We start from the raw sequence: 18062 nt of genomic DNA on the forward strand, positions 1-18062 counted from the left end.
CACAGCTCACCGCGACGAGACGCGAGCAATCAACCGACCTGCGTTTGGATACAAACGCACCTGCCATAATCAAAATTGACCTTAGATTGGCCTCACTCACCTTGCTTACACCAAACCAAACGACATTCAGACAACCGACAACGTCATTCTTCCCAACGAACCCGCTGATGAAGTGGATCAGGCGAGGAATATCGAGTTTGCGACGGGCCATGCCCAACAGCCGTTTGTAAAGATGGCTAGCCCACCGCCGCCGGGAGCGCATTCGGGTGTCATCAACAATGACATGGCCCATACTGCTGCCGACAACGCGGGCGCCCCTCCAATGCCTTTCACCCGCCCATTCACTCTCATCGAGGCGCTTCCCTTCTCACCGTTCACCTCTGTCGCGCCGTTTTACTCGGGTGAGATCCACTGTCTCGTCGCTATTGGGCCGGCCCCTCAACACGGCGGCTAACCTCGTCACCGCTCTCTAGGCATCGTCCCAAACCCAACTTTGGGCTCTGGATTCACCAGCGTTGGCATTTCAGAGCAAGTCTCTCGCCACGAATACGACAACCTGAACCAAGATGCGGCGCAAAACCACAGTATGTCGAAGCGAACAGATCATGCTGTGCACCAAGTTCAACAAGTGCTTAACTCCAATGTGACGAAACCATTGTAAGCTCCCATCCATGTAGACTGGGTAATTTGAACATAAGTTGACAGAAGATCCTTCAAGCACTTTTCTCAAAGGGCCAAAGACCTCCGCAAACGGCCCCTCCGGCCCGAGCCTCGCCTCAAAGCTATCTCCATTCACGAAATTGGTCTATGATAAGACGAATGTCTCGTTTCGCTACTCGCCCCCCGATAATAATGCCGCCCTTGGGCTCAATGGAGTCAAATCCCCTGCAGTGCTTGCCTCCGCATCGCCCTCGATGCCCCCCAAAAAGAAACGAAAATCGTCCGGAGTCAACATCAAGTCGGAGCACCAGAAACCTGACGTTTTTGCGGCAGCAAACAAGACGGCACACTCCCGGAACAATGCGACTATCGAGATTTCGATTCCGAGCCAGTCGATGAGGGACTCTATCACGGTTACCCCAGTCAAGTTAGAGGAGCCGGCAACAGTCACTGCAAGATTCACGACTGAGAGAAGCTGGCACTCCGATGACGCTCATCCAAAGATCAAGGGGCATTCTCCGGACAGCGTTGATCCGCGGCAGGATGCAGCACAAGCAACGCGAACTCATGAAAACCAGGATGAGCTGCAAAGAGATGTATCAGACCCAAGCTCACATTCAAGTGCAGCTCAACGCCCTCGCGAATCATTACAAGTGAACATTCCACTTGTGGAAGTTAAAGACAAGGATAAATACCACGACTACAAGGACTACGTCGAGCCTCCAGCAATATTGTCTCATCCAAAGATATCGCAAAATACATTCGATGATGCCCATTACGATCTTGATGTCAACCAACGGGAAAAGTCAGATGCCGCTTTCAGGGACCTGCGGCGACACTTGTCTGATGTCTTCGCTGCTGAGCGGAAGTTGGTCAACCAATCAACGCCAAACCAGCACGTTTTTCTGGTCAGTGAAGACACGCCGACCATGACCATCGCGGCGCAGCAAAAGTCCCACAATCTTATCGAAAAGACAATCGACTTAAGGTCATTCGCAGATGCTCCTTTGAATGAGCTTTTGCATGTCCAGAAACTCAGCGACGGTGCGTTGCGATTTGCGGAGGGCTTGGACATCAAGCTTGATGATTCTTGGGGCGAAGAAGATGTACTAGCATGGATCGCGCAACTGCCCAACGTTGACCTTGGTCTCAAAGCAGCGAGAACAAGTCTAAGAATAATGGCTGGTGGCCGGGAAGATAGGCAGCTTTATTCCGAAGATACCATCCAAATGGCTGTCAACATCTTCAAGAATACTATGGACAGTGTAGTGGTGCCCATAACAGAGCTTCGACAGTCTGGGCCTACACAAAAACTGTTCAGCCTGCTTGTACCCCACAAGAAAGCGATCACCGGCGTGTTCACAAGCTGTCAGCGCCTGTATTTGCTCATGTCTTCTTTGATTAGTACTATTGATCTCTCAGAGACCGTGACGAGCACTTTAGAGTACTTGTCTACTCATTTGATGTTTGTTGAGAATGCTTCGAGCGAGCGCGAGTCGTTGGTGGGCGTGCAAAAGTTTGACGGACTGCGAATGGTGGCCATGGATATGGTTTCTCAAATATTCATTATGAATCCAGCTCAAAGGCAAGGGATTTTTAACGATCTCCTCACCTCGCTCGAGAAGTTGCCTATAGGCAAGCACAGCGCCCGGCAATACAAACTGCTGGACGGAGCCTCAATCCAGCCGGTTTCAGCCCTGATCATGAGGCTTGTGCAAAGTAGCGCCGGCAGGGTGGACACATCAAAGTCAAGAGCTAAACCGATAGTGACATCTGAGGAGGATGAGGACGGTGAAGGGGAGGAGGATCCCAATACCCGCCATGGGCGATTAGGCACCTTTACCTCTGGGATTCTGAGCGAGGAGGAATCAGCCCAGCAGCCAGATCTGGCTATGCACGAGCTTAAGGACGTAGGTGCTCCTCTAGCTGAGACGGCACGCCACAATGCCGCCTATGTCATCAACTTTATCGTCAGTCGGGCTCTCAGGTCAACCAAAACAGGAGACTCGCCTTATCGCAACCTGCTCGACCTGTTTGTCGACGACTTTGTAACCTGCTTAGACTCGACAGATTGGCCGGCGGCCGAAGTGCTCTTGCGACAGCTTACTTTCCAGATGATATCGCAGATCGAGGCAGAACGCACCCCTGCCCCAGCCAAAAATATGGCGTTGGAAATACTTGGTGTCATGTGTGCTGCAATCACCAAACTGACCTCGCAGCTACGTAAGGTGGTTGCACAGCTCAGCACCGAGGTTGATGACCCCCTCAGCTACAAGTTGGCGGATTTGGCTGCGACCTCAACGACAGCCGCCGCAGACAAGGCTGGGCTGGACCAGCTATCTGACTGGTCAGGTCCCCATCGGGCGATCCTTGAATATCTTGAGAGTCGAGTAAAGGCAGATCCACATTTACAAAGCGCTATATCTCTCATTGTTGCCCAGTGGGCACAGCTTCTCGCAACAGTTGGCTCCGAGCTGATGGATAACAATAACTCCCAGCCTGTCTCACCGGAGATGGAAGAGGAGCTTGGACGCCTTGCCTTTCGCCTACGGATGATGGTACAAGACAGCACATGGATCTCGACAAAATACACGTTTCCAAAAGTCTCAGCACACCAGGCACGCGCTTCCTACATTATGGTCATTCAGCAGTTGCAGCTATGCAAGCTGTTGCCGCGTATGCTCCACATTCTGGTCAACTCCATGACTAGCGACCAGGCCACTGTCAAAAGCAAGAGTCTCAGGAGCATCAACCAGGTCATTGAGACCGACCCGACGCTCTTGGACGGCGAATCGCCGGTGGTGCGCATGATTCTTTTCAATTTAGAAGACGGCTCCCCTCAGGTGCGGGATTCTGCTCTTGCTCTCATTGGAAAGTGCATAGCACTCCGCCCCAGCATGGAGACTGAGATGGCGGCGCATGTTGTGGACCGATTCCAAGACAACGGTCTCGGTGTGCGTAAACGAGCAATGAAACTTGCCAAAGAAATCTACCTCCGTCGGACTGATGGCAGGATCCGCAGTCAAATTTCAAGTGCACTGTTGTTCCGTGTCGCTATGGACCAAGACGAAGGAATCCGTGACTTGGCCCGGCAAACGATCGAGGAGACGTGGATATTTCCCTTCTACAATACAGAATCCACTGCTGAAGACAAGACTTCACTAGCAGAACACATATCGTTGATGGTGACCACCGTCAGGTCACACAATGCTGCCGGCAGGAGCCTAGAGACGGTCCTTCGCACCGTCCTATCCCCTGGTTACAAAACGGTCACACAGAATTCCAAGGCATGTCGCAAATTGGTGGCCGGCATGTTTGACCTGGTCGCAACAACAGGGGCTGGCTCTGGGGACTCTTCAGGGCCTGCGGCCAAGGAGATTCTCCAAGTTCTCGTGATATTCGCCGGTGCAAACCCTAGTCTCTTTGACTTTGAGCAGATCAGGCTGCTCAAACCACAGGTAACAACTATCGCGAAGAACATGTCTGCCGAAGACATGGCGCTGGCTCGGCCGGTGATCGGTATTTATCGGAAGGTCCTACCTCAGCTGTCTGCTCAACATCATGCACAGTTTCTGGAAGAGATTCGCGCAAAACTTTTACCGGCCGTGGCCTCGATCGAGGGCAACGACTTGCTCGACGATGTGATAGCGTGCATATGGATTATCAGTGTCGTCACCGGCGTCTCAAAACAACTTGCTGCGCTGGCAATTTCAGCGCTGGCAGGGCTTAGGGGCCTCCAAAAAACCACAACTTTTGCGCTGGGGCCGCTTAGCAAAACACAGCGTTACGCGCAGATTCTGGGACTCATTGGCAAACATTGCGACCTAGACCCCCACAGGGAGCTTTTCAGGGCTAAACTTGGAGACTTCAAGGGTTCAACCTCAAAAGTCATGGTTGATATCATCATACCGTTTACAAAGAGTGGCAAGCCCAAGGAGGTGCGCACTTTTGCCCTGAATGCAATCGGCAAGATTTGCCAGAATCATCCGCGCAACTACGTCAGCGCCAATGTTTACCAGGCCTTTCAGCAAGCTTTCGATGAACGTGAAGCAGAGCTCGAACAGATCGTCATGACATCTTTGCGTGAGTTCTTGATCAAAGAGGAGCGCCGCTCGGAGCAGGCTTCACAGGACGAGAAAGCATCAGGCGTCAAAAAGGGCGGAGTAAGCAAGAAGGAGCTCACGACTATGGGCGGTACAAACTACGATGATGTGGCCAGCGCGACGACGCAACGGTTCTTGAAAGACCTTACCCGTATAGCCTTGGCAACCATCGACTCCCAGGCTTTCCTGGCCGTTGAAGTCCTCTCCAGTATCACTCGCCAAGGCCTGGTCCACCCGAAAGAGACAGGCGTTACCATGATGACGCTGGAGACGTGCCCGAGGAGCGACATATCGGATCTGGCATACCAGGCCCACAAGCTGTTACACGAGAAGCACGAGTCCGTATTGGAACGCGAATATGCCAAAGCTCTTCAGTCGGTCTTCCAGTATCAGCGAGACAAGATTAAAGACGCGAGGGGTGCCTTGCACGTCAAGGACGAAACCTTTGTATCAAAAATGCACCTCATGATGGAGTTGCTTGGCATCAGCAAGACCAAAAACCGTCAGGGCTTCCTCAAGAAGCTCTGTTCGCTGATTGACTTTGACCCCACAAAGCTCAACGTCGACGATGGACAGCCGCTTCCCCACCATGTTGAGTTTTCCAGGTTTCTCGTGGAAAACCTCGCCTTCTTTGATTACGCCACTGTTGGCGAGCTTCAGCTTGCTATCAACTCACTTGAGAGACTGGTCACTGGAAGAGGAGCCGACATTGCGCAGTCGATAGAATCTGACATCTTTCAGATTCGCATAGATGACGCAGCACCCGGGAGGGACGATGCTACCGCGCCGCCTGGAGCTTTCCCTGGCGTTGACGACGGATCTGGGGCTTCTCGTACGTCATTTTTTGCGGCGCCGGCTGACCTTGCCCATCTACGACGACTCACTGCAGGATCAATGATTCTCACGGCAGCCTGGGAGACAAGGACATACCTCCGCCGCCAGTACGGGCTCAGGGCTGAACGTCGGCCCGCAGAGGGCAAAGGCAAGCCTCTGGCGAAAGATCTGAGCAAGACTCCTACAAGAGTGCAGACTGTGACGGGAAACAAGCTGTGGGAGGATTTCGACTTGACAATGTCTGCTCTGTCCTCGCAAGAACAAATGATGTCTCAGTGTCGCAGGTTCGTGGAGCTTCTCAACGTGGACAGCGACTTCAAGGTTGCAGACAATGATGACGACGATGAGATGATGAATGGCGACGGGCCAGCAACACCCAGTGCCGACGAGGATGAAGATGATGACGCACCAGACAGCGGTGGTGCTCGTGGACGGAAGCGCAAGGCACCCGGCACGCCGGGTGGTCGTAAAAAACGTCCTCGGTCAAACTCGCAACCTCGAAAGCGCGGTCGCCCCCGCAAGAATCCTCTCCCGGCGGCGAGGGATGAGGGGGACGGAGACATATGGTGATGTGACGTGCAATCTGGTTTGGCAAATCGGAGGAGAAGACAGCAATGGCGGCTTCCATATATCGATTCGGGATCAAAACAAGCCCACATTATGGCAGAAACCTTGACTACTCGCCTCTTTTGCGGCTTTGCATCCTCCATGTGAACAGGCAACTGTTTTTATTTTATTATTATTATTTTTTTATCTTGCTGTTACTTGTTCACGTTCTGCATTCTGGGGGGGGGGCGTTTCATCACGGACATCATCACCTGGCGTTTAAGAGGCGCATGGAATGGCACATTAGCGCGTAAACATGAGAAAATGCCCAGCAATGGCTACTTTCTTTTTTTTTCAAAAAGGCCAAAAGAGTCCTTATTTGTTTTTGGCGGCGTTGGTGTTTCTATATACCTATTTGCAGATGCCTTTTGTGCTTTGAAGATACGCATTAAAAAAGATACGTACAATGATACCTTGCCAGATAATACAGAATAAGAAGGGATGTCAGGCATCCGATTTTGATCACAAGTTAAGATGTCAATGAAATTGAACATTTAGATTCCAGACGTTTTATTGCGTGGATGGGAGAGCATGAGCCCAAGTTTTGTTTCATATAGAATACTAAAAAAAAAAAGTACAGACTAAAACACGGAAAGAAGCGCCCTTACACTACTCCCACCGTCAAAAAAAAGTGTGGTCGAACAAACTACATCGGCGCCGTAATACATGTACTGCTTATTTACTTGCTCAGTTATTGAGCTTGCTGTGCAGGTTTATCGGCATCATTCTGTGCCGCTTTGGTTTGTGCCGCAGCCCTGCTTCCGATCTCGAAAGAATCACTGCCAGACTGTGGAGGAAACGCTTGACTCCGTGGGGACATGGCCTTGTTCCTGGTTGGCCCCTTGCCGACAATCTTCTCAGTCCAATTCCAGCCTGCCCCGTGTACTTTCGCAGTGCCGTTGCCCTCGGCGTCACCAGAGCTAGAAGTCACGTTCTTCGATGTGCCTTTCCTGAACAATCCCTGTCCCAGGAATCCATTGGTAGCACCGATCTCGAGTTCGCTGTCGTCGTCACTGTCGGCCCAGTCTCTTTCGCTCCACGTCATCGAGTCTAGCCGGTCGTAAGCAGGCCTCGCCGACTCGTCCCCAACTTTACGGCTGCCGGGGCTTGTCCCACCGTTGCTGCTATTGCTGCTGCCACTTCCGTGTCTCATCAAGGGAATACTGTTGGATTTTTTGGGCGGGGTATTCGGCAGCTCAGAGACCTTGTCCGTAGCCTCACGTCTCTCGCTTAGGGTTCGGTCTAGGTCCGGAGCTGACAGAGCTTCAGGGTTGAGTTTACCAAAATCACCGCCTTGCGCAGCGCTTGTTTTGCTGGTTACTTGCTGGTCCAAATGTGTCCCGGATGTCGCAGACTGGATCGAAGTATCGAATTGTGCAGTCTCGGGCTGCTGCTTTGTTTCCCTGCCATGGCTGTCTGGATTCAAGCCAACATCCTTCGCTCTTTCCGTACTGGGCTCGGCGCTGTCCGGTTTGCGTGCAACAGCCGAGTCGCTGAAGTGCGCTTCCACGAGATGCTGGACTACAGGCCATCCAAAGGCGTTTGCAAACTTGCGCCTGACGATGATGTTGTTGTGCGCATCTGGTTCCAACTTGACAAGGACCTTGCGCCAGGAAAGACCTCGGTGGTAAGCCCTGGCAATCTTCTCTTCAACGCGCATTCCTGCGCTATCTATAACCTCATCAGGCCCCTTCGCAGGGTTGGTGTTGGCTGTATCGTCGTAGTCATTAGTTGATGACCCCAGGGAACCCTTGCGTGACTGGGTAGTTGGCGATGTGATTGGGGACGAGTGTGGGCTCTTGGACGACGTAGAAACCCCAGTCTCTGCTGAATCGATTCGGGCGGGCTTTTTACGGCGACTGGATGAAGACGATGGGCGCTTCTTCAGTGGCGGGGGCGGTATGTCGCTAGGGTGGTATACACGGTCGTGGAAGATGGTGCGAGGACGTTTCGAAGGATCAATCAGGTACTCGACAGAAGGCAGCTTAGGGTTCAGCAGGTCACCTGCCGCTTCGAACAGAGTTGTTCTCGGCGGCGCAGCCATACTGTCTTCTCCCTCATGGTTGAGCTCGTGCCCTGTTGTGACTCTCGAGGTGGAGGATGATGCCAAGTTCGAAGCTTCGCTGGCCAGGGTCTGACTTCGCTTGAGTATCTTGGCCTGCTTGTGGTTGGGTGGCGAAGGCTTTGGGGGCTCGTCTTTCCGGAAGAGGTTGAAGAAGCCTGTGAATGGGTTGGCGGCTGTCATTGAGCCTGATGTCATGCCAGCCCATGAGGTCGTCGGCACGGACCTGATGCTCTGTCTATCGTCTTCCAGAATAGCGTTGCCAGAGGGTTGGGGTACCTCGTGTGAGTTGGGTGCAAGTGGTGTCAATGCACCATCCTCGCATGGAGAGCCTGTCCCGCCGGGATCAATCGTCAGACCCGAGGAACCATTGTCTCCCCGCCCATGTTTTTTCTTCCGCTTCGTCTCATCATTTCCGTCGTCTTCATCTTCAGAAGTATTGACGGGCCATGATGCTGACCTCGGGGACGTTACGTTGGCGCCCATTAGCTCCGACCAGCCAAAGCCCACGACAGTCTCCACGAGGCCAGCCTCGCGGCGCGCCTTCTCCACGCGTCCAATTCCTTGCCAGTCTAAAAATAACAGACAGCTGGTCCGCAGCGGTACGATCCCGTCGTTGACGACATTTGAATATAGGGTTCGGTTGCGAAAGGCCTTGAGCGCGAGGTGCGCCGGCCCCGTAGGAAGGATACGGAGCAACGGTTTTGATTCCTCCGTCTCGCCAAGCAATTTCTTGTGTGCGTTCTCTCCAAGATTGCTGACTATAGCGCTCCAACCGCTTCGCGCAATTGTTGGGGCTCTCCATGTCAGGCCAAGATCCTGACCTGTGCGGCCTACCAATCCAAAGTCGAGTGCAAATTTCAAATAGAGTGGGTTCTCATGGTTCAGTCCCAGCAGAGGCGAAGCCAGAGCAATGAAGTTCACGGGTTCGATGAGGGTGAAGAACTGGGGCGAGTGCTTTTGAATGTAGGCTATCGCGTACATTTGCACAAGGCCACCAAGAGAATGACCTATGAAGCTAATCTTGGTGATGCGGTGGGCTCGCAGATCATCTTCCTTTGGCTCTTTGCGGATGCTGCTGTTCTTGTGAGCCGATGTCCCGCCACTCGTGACATTCGCCAGAGATGCGGGCAGATACGGCTGGTCTGGGTAAGTCATGGAAAGCACATATCGGGCAAGTCTTTTACCCAGGTACTTGATGCCGCGTTCTGTGCGAGTTGCATTACCAGAAAAGCCTCGCACGACCACCTCTTCATCGTCATCAACGACCTCATCATCAGAGACTTCGGCTTCGGCAGGAGTTTGGCTCTTTTCGGCTTGATGTAATGGTCTTGGAGTGTCTGAACCAGAGCCATCTTCATTCAATGCCGTCTCATCCTGGCTCTTCCCTTTCGTCTGTTCCCTTTCCCGCTTTTCCCTAGCCTCTCTTGCCCGCCTTTGCTTGGCATCAATCTTTGCTTGTCTGACACCGGCATCTATGCTTTCTTTGAGAAACAGCATATCTGCTCCCAAATTACTATGAAGCCCGTGAGTCAGAACAACTAGGTGAACCTTCTGACGCCTGTCAGGCGCTTTCTTTCTATTGCTTTCTTCTTGGCAAGTATTTGATGGCCGAGCTTGGCTAGTGGTATCAGCATTTGGAGGGGCATCTGGTGCTTCTGGTTGTGTGATTTCAGTCCCTGTCGTCTCCCCATTTGGCTGTATCGACGTCCCAACCTTGTCTTTCAGTTTCCTAGGCTCCTCGAAACTCGCCAGCTTTGGGGTGTCCCACAACGCAGCAGTGTCCTCAACCTTGATGAAGATGGCGCTTGAAAAGACACCTTTTTGAGGTCTTTGATTGTTCTGGACCAGTTCGTCGTGTGGCGAAGGAGGCGGCGGCTGGAAATCGCTGATCTTTCCAGGCTGCGGCAGGTGGACATGGGAGCCCCCGATGACGGAGACGCCCGGAATGCCCAGATGAAGAGACTTCTCGTCTCGAGCTAGTAGGATCTCGTAGTGAACGGCAGCGGAGGTTGAGAATATCACCTGGCTCGAGACCTCAATGATCCATGACACCGAGTCCGGCGGTTGCGTTTCAAGGTCCATGCCCGGCGGGACGCCAGGCGATGTGGGGTTTGTCGGAGTAGAGCTTCCGCCAAAATAACCCTTGGTCACATTGGAACCGGCAGACTGGCGAATGGTATCTGGGACGAGCAGGCGGCAGGCCCATGAGCCGCCGGCCTTGAGCATGGGTTCGAATTCGGGAACGCCATACCGACGGGGTTGGGCAAACTTCTTGTTTGGATCGTAGTGCGAGGGGTAAGCGGCGACGGAGAGGGTATAAGGGCCGTGGACAAAGGCGGCGCGCAAGGCGGTGGAGGACGAGTTCCTGATTCGCAGGTGTAGACACTCGGGCGAGGGTAGGATGCGGTCGTTGGAGGGTGTGTAGGTGACGGTGTAGCGCACAACCTCGCCTATCTTGACGCTTCCAATCTGATGTAGGAGCAGCATAGTATTTTGTGGATCATCAACAGGGCGGTTTAAATCGCACTCGTTGTCGTGGGCTTGGCTTCGTGGCTTTTGCTTGGACGGCTTGACTTGGCGGTCGGAGCCTATGTGGGCGTTAGGTGCGGACGTTTCGGCAAACAGCGGGCAGGGCGGCACGACCGAGCGAGCAGAGCGGCAAAAGAAGGTGCGCCAGCAACCCCTAGTAAGTGCCCGCCGGTGGGGAGGAGAGGTGCCTTTTTTTTGTGAAGGTATAGATAGTGCTTTGTTTTTTTTTTTTTTTCCTCTCGGGTCTGTAGATTAGACGCTTCTTCGTGTTCGATTGTCTGAGAAATGTTTCTCAAAACGGCAGTCGATTGTGTCGTGTTCGCGCGTCTTTCAGACAAACCAATCAAGCGGCGCAGCAGCAGGTGATATCAACCAGTCTGCGAATCGGGGTCCCGTGGTTCCTTCCTCCCTCCTTTTCGTCAGGCGGCTGGAGTGGGAGCGCTGATGTCACTTTCAAAGCTACAACAGGGGTTACACTGTCTGTTGGCACCTACCCTTGACAAGGTTAAAGTAGGGGCTGGTAAATTTTTATTCTTTTGCTTGTTTTGCTTGGTTGCCGAGGCAAGTTCTTTTCTTCGGTGCCAAAGTTTAATCTGCCACTTTATCCTAGGTTGGGGCGGGGGGGGGGGGGGGGTACCAGCCTTGCCTGCATCGTACCGGTACATATTGTAGATTAAGTATCTGCAGAGGTAAGGCCTTAGGTAACTCTACAGTAGACCTTGGCGTCGCAGCGCGCCCGCACGGAATTAGGGAGTACTAGATAGTTCTAGATTGAGCAAAGCCAATTCAATCCTCTCCGGTATGGATGCCTTGGCTGTCCCTACATACGACGTAATCACCAGTGGTTTTTACCTACGACATACCTACGGATAACTATATCGTGCAACCGACACTGCGAGAGCAAGCAGCGGTGAGATCGGAGATCAGACGGTCGCTAGGTTTTTAATGGAGTGCCGTGACAGCGGTAGTTTAAAAGCAAATCTCTAACAAAGCCGAACCCGCAAGGACCAGGGCAGCACCAACAACATGAGACCAATGATGAAGATCCACCCGAACCCCGACCGGCAGCGATTTATTATACCGTGGATAAATCACAGCACGAACACGAAGGCAAAAGACATAATTGGGTTTACTTTTCTTTTCTTTTCTTTTTTTCTGTCTTTTCTGGATTTGACCAATTTGCTGGAAACCCACATAAGGCAAACCAGCACTCTTCGCAAGTCGTGAGGCCTGTATAAATAGTGTCTGCAACTGACCAAGGGCAAGATTTCTGGTCTGTGTCGGGTACTATACGAATACTAACTACCGTACAGTTATGCACCTGCTGTTGGGAAAACGCCCCCGGGCTTGCCGGGCGACTAGTGACCACAGACATGAAAGTCCATCCATCTGTGAGTTGGGAAGAAGCAAAGAGAAAACCCGATGACTTGCATGACATTTGTGACTGGCCATTTGACTGAACTTGCTGGTCATCGATCTGAAAGAAGTGTGGCGTTTAGCCATGACAATGACATGTCTGTTTTCAGCCAACGACGAGACTAACATTGTCTCTCCACATCTCCTCTTGTCCCTGTAGGTCTCAATTCTCATGTAGATATGTAATCAGTGCGTACCCCAGGTTTAACGGTACATATCAAAAGCCGAGATGATTTGGGTTGTTTCAAGAGTTGTATTAATAGAAAATACCATATACGATCAAGCCCTGTAGGTAGAGATGAATACCTAACTACAAAAAAAGGTTCGCTTCCCCCCTGTCAAATTGACCCGAACTTCTTTCTATTTGTGACATATCCAGTGAACCAGATCTGGTTGACTACCCAGCAAGGCGTCAAAGCCACCATCCCCACGACAAGTGGGCAGCCGATAGTTTCTGCATCCCGAGGCAGTGTTACTATCCCAAATTCTTAACTTCCATTACTGCGTGAGTAAGTAGGTACCTAGGTAGGTAGGTAAGGTAGCTATGTGAAGTTGGGCGGTCGCCCAGCCAGCTTTCCGTTCTCGGCATCTCTATAATTAACGCCGAGACTCGATTGGTTGGTGGCCTCTTAGCGGGACGAGACCCGGGGTACAGCCGGCACAGAGTAAATCACTGCTTGTAACAACCCAACTCTCCATTTGATTCGCGTCGGGACATGGCTAGCTTGCTTCATATCGTACAATTCCTCATTCGCATCATGTTTTTTACCAGCAACAATCGTACCAAGCTCGAAATGGTCATACTTACCATGCATGCATCAACTTTGCCTGGAAAAGGAACATTGAGGAAGATTTCGCCAGCCATTCACCTGTTACCCCGCGAGTGTTTTGCGCGCACCGCAATGTCAGCCCCTTGCAATTTACAGGCACACTTGACGAGGTAGTGTTCCAGAAAATAAAGGTTTATATTCCTAACATTCGTCTTTTTTTTGTTCGTATTTGCCTCATGTCCAAAAATAAGGGGGTATCGTTGAGATATACATGCATGCTTCGCCCTACTCCTTAGTGAATAATTCCGTTTTTAGGTCCCAGTCTTCAGTCGAGTGGGGCCATCCTGATTTTAAGCCCCCGTATGCGCCCCCATTTCACTTTTTGTTGAAAAAGTCTACACCACGGAGAGGAAAATGCCTCTCCGGAACGCCGTAAGAAATGCTGATAATATACTGCAAAAAAAGTCATGATAAATATGCGAAGTGAGCCCAGGAAAGAGGGAAAGGATTGACAGATGAAAAGAATCAGACAAGTGCTATACTGTCAAGACGCAGTAACAGCTGCGGTAGCTCCGTTGGCTTGCGCGCCATTACGCTCGCCATTACGCTCGCCGTTGATGGCAGCAGCCTCAGGGACGGCAGTGGGAAGCGCAGGCGGGACGATTTCGGTGTCGATATCGGGAACAGTGAGGCCCTTGAGCGTGTCGAAGATGGTCCGTGGCGCATGGAAATCGTTGTTCACTGTGAAAAGTAGCTAGTTAGCCATGACGTACGTACTGTTGGAGATAAACTGGGTATGGATACTTACCAATGTTCACAAGATACCACTCTTGCATCATGCTCTGGATCAGAATGCGGCTGGGAGTGTTTTGATCATGACAACGGGCCCATTCCATTCCAAGTTGGAAAGCCTCATCCTTCCAGGCCAGGAAACTGATGTTCTCGACAACAGTGGGCTGTACAATCTCTTTGCCCGGGAAAACACCCCATGTGACAGCGTTGGGTCCTTCATAAGTTGCGTTGGTATGCAGATTTCCAGATTTGGTCACGGCATAGTATGTCAGGTCCGGGTGGTCGTGGATTCGCTCCTTGAGCTGCTCAAAAATGGCCGGGTGGACAAGCAGCTCTAGGTAAGCCTTTTGGTAGACATAGCCGTTTGGTGGGCCCCAACCGTGGATGGGGTGGGTTGATCTGACACCGTTAACGGCGGGTTGCGAGTTAATTGTGATCAGCCCACGCAAGTTAAGATCGATCAGGTCGTCTCTGATTTGTTCTGCCTCTGCGTCAAGTGGGGACTCGCTCCACGGAAGCGTGTCGACTTCCTTTTGGACATATCGCACAAACAAAGTGGCTATATCTTTCACCGATTTCGGCTCGCCGAACTTCTTCCTGTTCTGTTCGTTTGTTCCCAGCAATCCAATGCCGTAGGCGTCAAGCTCACCGAACGCCGGAGATCTGGAGTCACCCCAGCGCCCGTTGGGGAACTCGTCCCAGTCCTGGGTCCTCATAACGTACGACTTGTTGCGGTTACGCCAGAAGATGGGACGCACGTCCTCCTCCCGTCGTCCGAGACCCAGAGACTGCTTCCAGGGCAAGGCGTGCTTGAGCGGCTTGTTTGGCGATGGCAGCCAGTCAAGGTCCTCCAGAATCAAGGCCGTCGACTGAGCGAGGTTCATTGTATAGAAGTGCAAGTGGTGAATGCCGGCGGCCAAGATCTTCCGGCAAAGCTCCACAACCAGCTGCCTACCCACAATTCTCACCGCAGCGTCGTCTGTCTTGATGGGCTCAAGGCGCTGCAACCACTCCTCGGGGATTCTCGCCTGCATGTGGTTCGCCCGACGCAAGAAGCTGGCGTATGTTGCAATAGGCATAATACCTGGTATGATGGGGACGGTGATGCCTCGTTCGCGTACTCGGCCAACCCAACGCACAAAGTTGTCGGCGTCATAAAACATCTGCGTGACAATGAAAGAGGCACCCATATCGACCTTTTCCTTCAAGTGGTCGAGAAGCAGGTCCTCGTCCTTGTTATCGTCACAACCCTCAGGGTAGCCGGCAACGCCGATATCGAAGTGGTCTCCGTACGTCTTGCGAATGTGGGATACGAGGTCTTTGGCGTAGTTAAAGCCATCCTGGGCAGCCTCCCACTTCTCCTTGTCACGTGGTGGATCACCACGCAAGGCGAGAATATTGGTGCAGCCAGCCTTGTATGCTTTGGAAAGAGCGTCGTTGACCTTCTCAACACCCATATCGGTGCATGTGAGATGCATGCAAGTCTCGAGGCCAAAGTAGGTCTGCGCCTGTGTGACCATCTCGCAGGTAAGCTCGGCAATGCGGCCACCAGCACCCCAGGTGATGTCAATAAACTTGGGGCCAAAGTGGTACATGCGCTCCATACGGTCGTACAGGTTCTGCACACCCTGTGCCGTCTTGGGAGGGAAGTACTCGAACGAGAAAGACGGTTTACCCGTCTTCTCGGTCTCGGCCAACATATCCCGGATATGCATTTTGACAGTAAAAATGATGCGAATGCCAAGAAGAAGTGCACAAAAAAAAAAAAAACCCCCTCTTGGATAATAATACGGAACCTCGTTGGCGATGACAAAATTGAAACGTCTATGAGCTAAGAAAGAAAAAAAAGTCTGCGTTAGTCCGAATGTCAGCGGCGAACTGCCAAAATGCCAATACTAAGAGCTAGGTTTTGTGTGGCTGAGGTTGAAGATGATCTCGCGAGCTCCAAAGGAGATCTTGAACAACGGTAGGTGGCGTTGGTCGGAGGAATGAGCGGTCTCCAGGCTCAGTAGCAGCTAGGAGTCATGGCAGAACGGAGAGGGAGGTTTCCTTGAAACCAAGTTTCGGGGTATGTCGGTCAAATAAACGCAAACCCGAGGGAAAAAAAAACTGTAAGGGTCGGCATGTGTTGTGATATCAAGGACGAGAGAAAAACAACAACAGACGAATGCGGTGAGCGCAGCATTCGGATTCAGTCAAAGGCGCTGATCGTCCTGGTCCGATGGGAATAAGTGCGGACTTACATTCTGGCAACCTGTATCTGTAGACCTGGCAGACCAATCTACCCTCCTTCGCACTCAGCAGTGCCCCTTCACCGACGAGGGAAGAAGAAGATAAGGAAGGAAAAAAGACACAACCAAGACCAATGCCTCCTAAGTGACGGGTTAGGTGAAGGAGAAAAGAGAACGTTGAAGATGTACTTGGCGATCTGTCGGGAATGGGGCCGTTCCTAGGTCGGACAAAGAAACCTAAACCTCACTATTCAGGCGTTGCCGCAGCTTAGCGAGGGGTGAGGAGATAGAGTAGTACGACTGCAGGAACCCCGTTGGCTTCGCAGCATGTGCGGGTGCAGAAGTACCGCGTTAACAAGTGGACGGCCCCCGCCGCAAGTAACAGCAGCAGTAGTTGGTTGCGTTTCGTTTGCTGAAGCTACGTGGTAGAATAATTTCATTGGGCAGCTTGATTCGTGCTGGAGCATGCAGCAAGGATTTGGTAGGGTCTGCGATGAACCTTTTTTTTTTTTTTTTTTCTGCCCTTCGTGCCCTAACTACCTTACAAACCTTGCGTTGGATCGGAGCTGCAATCTCCATCAGAATCCGACATCTGATGTTACTCCGAGCTGCCGTGAGTAAGGCCTTGCAAGTAAGGTAGGTACCGAGGTTAACTATGGATTTGATGTCATCAGATATAGAATCTTCCCAATGCTTAGAAAATAGAAGCCTTGCCAACAGCACAAAGCAACGGGGACAGGGTGAAATAGGCGGTGATCTCATGAGCCCCGCCATTCGTTTCCAACCCAACGTTCAGGGTAAAGTGGGAGGTCTGCCCCACTATCTTACCAGGGACGCCCGGGCCCGCCCCCACCCTCTTTGCGTCCCGGACTCCCAGCCAAGAACCAAGCCAGCCATCGGCCCACTGCCGGCCGACATGGCTGGACGCGCCAAGCGCCGACCGCACGGGTCTCTACCATAAATCTCTGTCTGTCAATGCAATGGATCCAGTCTTGCCAGTGCAGTGTCAATTGTGAACAGCGGATGTGTTCGCCGAACCCGTGAATTTTGCCTTTTTTCCGGCTTCCTTGCGACATTCATTCATCGCCGAATATCTTCCTGACTTGGGAGCATTTTGACGAGAGTTTATCGGCTTTCTAAAGAGTATCGTCTACTAAGCTCGGATTCGGAGCCGACGTTGTCCGCGCTAAACCCGCGCGCCGATGGACAAACACACCAGTCAGGGTCATTAAGTTGCCAGCAGGTGGTGGTATGTATCCAAATAGAATATCAAAAAATGATAGATGTATCTCGTGTATTCTGGGCGCAGTCTTGAGAGTGGATGTTATTACACTACAAGCTTATGTCCTTGTCTCGGCAGCTTCCGCATCCTTACTTATGGTACACGCCTAGGCAGCTACCGTAGGGCATATGTGCCTAGCTTATTTTCTCGTGATTTTCGGGTTCCCATTCGATGCTTCTTGATATATATACTTCTTTGGCTTCTTTTGAGAAAAATAACGCACGGCGTTCTGGCCTTTTATTTATCATTCTTCTGTACCCCTGCTCTTCTCTTCTCTTCTCTTCTCAAACCCGATACAACCTTTCGCGTTGCGCAACAAACATCCAACCAGGGTGTTAGCTCAGGCCTCCTGAATTCGTGACCCAGCCGGAGTGGGAGATCGATAGGATAGGGCTGGTTTCACGACATCGAGGTCTACGGCGGCATGCATATTTAATAATCTCTTTATTGTGTCACGATAAGCTTTGCGGTGTACGAGAGGGCCAATACCGACCCGCTGTGGTGGCCCCTTCGTTATTTTGTGGCAATACAGTCAGCGCACGCGAGTAACGTTCTTACATTCTTACTGAGGGGCGGGCTCCAACCAGTTACATGGGGTCCTTTGTTGTTGCCGTTCCATTCTTAAGCTTTTTGTCTTCCCGTGGCCTAGCGCAAGTTCAGCTGAGGACGTAAACGACGAGATCAGACTCCGTTATGGGCGACCCCGTATGATGGCCGTCAAGGATTGGAAATTAGGACCGCAGCATCCACAGCTTCTATTCGTTGAAATGGGCC

At 51.9% G+C, this 18062-nt stretch overlaps 4 protein-coding genes across 4 annotated transcripts; 1 reads left to right on the forward strand and 3 right to left on the reverse strand.

The window, feature by feature from the left end:
• Positions 1-3: 3 nt before the first annotated feature.
• MGG_01726 (uncharacterized protein) lies at positions 4-6707 on the forward strand. Its single transcript, XM_003714675.1, has 3 exons — positions 4-401; positions 474-657; positions 719-6707. The coding sequence occupies exons 1-3, from the start codon at positions 233-235 to the stop codon at positions 6165-6167; spliced, it is 5802 nt and encodes a 1933-aa protein (XP_003714723.1). The 5' UTR covers positions 4-232; the 3' UTR covers positions 6168-6707.
• On the reverse strand, positions 6700-11462 carry MGG_01727 (uncharacterized protein; the record flags this gene model as incomplete). The annotated part of the gene is made up of 3 exons (XM_003714676.1): positions 6700-10985; positions 11292-11314; positions 11455-11462. 3 exons carry the CDS (start codon positions 11460-11462, stop codon positions 6895-6897), a joined length of 4122 nt encoding a protein of 1373 aa, XP_003714724.1. The 3' UTR covers positions 6700-6894.
• A 2065-nt stretch (positions 11463-13527) lies between these two features.
• MGG_01728 (methylenetetrahydrofolate reductase 1) lies at positions 13528-15490 on the reverse strand (the record flags this gene model as incomplete). Its single annotated transcript, XM_003714677.1, has 2 exons — positions 13528-13724; positions 13792-15490. The coding sequence occupies 2 exons, from the start codon at positions 15488-15490 to the stop codon at positions 13528-13530; spliced, it is 1896 nt and encodes a 631-aa protein (XP_003714725.1).
• A 784-nt stretch (positions 15491-16274) lies between these two features.
• Positions 16275-16924, reverse strand: MGG_15761 (uncharacterized protein; the record flags this gene model as incomplete). Its single annotated transcript, XM_003714678.1, has 3 exons — positions 16275-16418; positions 16556-16630; positions 16835-16924. 3 exons carry the CDS (start codon positions 16922-16924, stop codon positions 16275-16277), a joined length of 309 nt encoding a protein of 102 aa, XP_003714726.1.
• Positions 16925-18062: the final 1138 nt, after the last annotated feature.

Source organism: Pyricularia oryzae, chromosome 2, assembly GCF_000002495.2.
Source record: "Pyricularia oryzae 70-15 chromosome 2, whole genome shotgun sequence".
In the NCBI taxonomy this organism is placed as follows: domain Eukaryota; kingdom Fungi; phylum Ascomycota; class Sordariomycetes; order Magnaporthales; family Pyriculariaceae; genus Pyricularia; species Pyricularia oryzae.

Bases quoted from the DNA above. Each gene is read 5' to 3' on its own strand.
- MGG_01726 (XM_003714675.1), top strand. From the start codon at position 233: ATGGCTAGCCCACCGCCGCCGGGAGCGCATTCGGGTGTCATCAACAAT. The intron at 402-473 runs GTGAGATCCACT...ACCGCTCTCTAG, and splicing joins TGTCGCGCCGTTTTACTCGG to GCATCGTCCCAAACCCAACT. The intron at 658-718 runs GTAAGCTCCCAT...AGATCCTTCAAG, and splicing joins TCCAATGTGACGAAACCATT to CACTTTTCTCAAAGGGCCAA.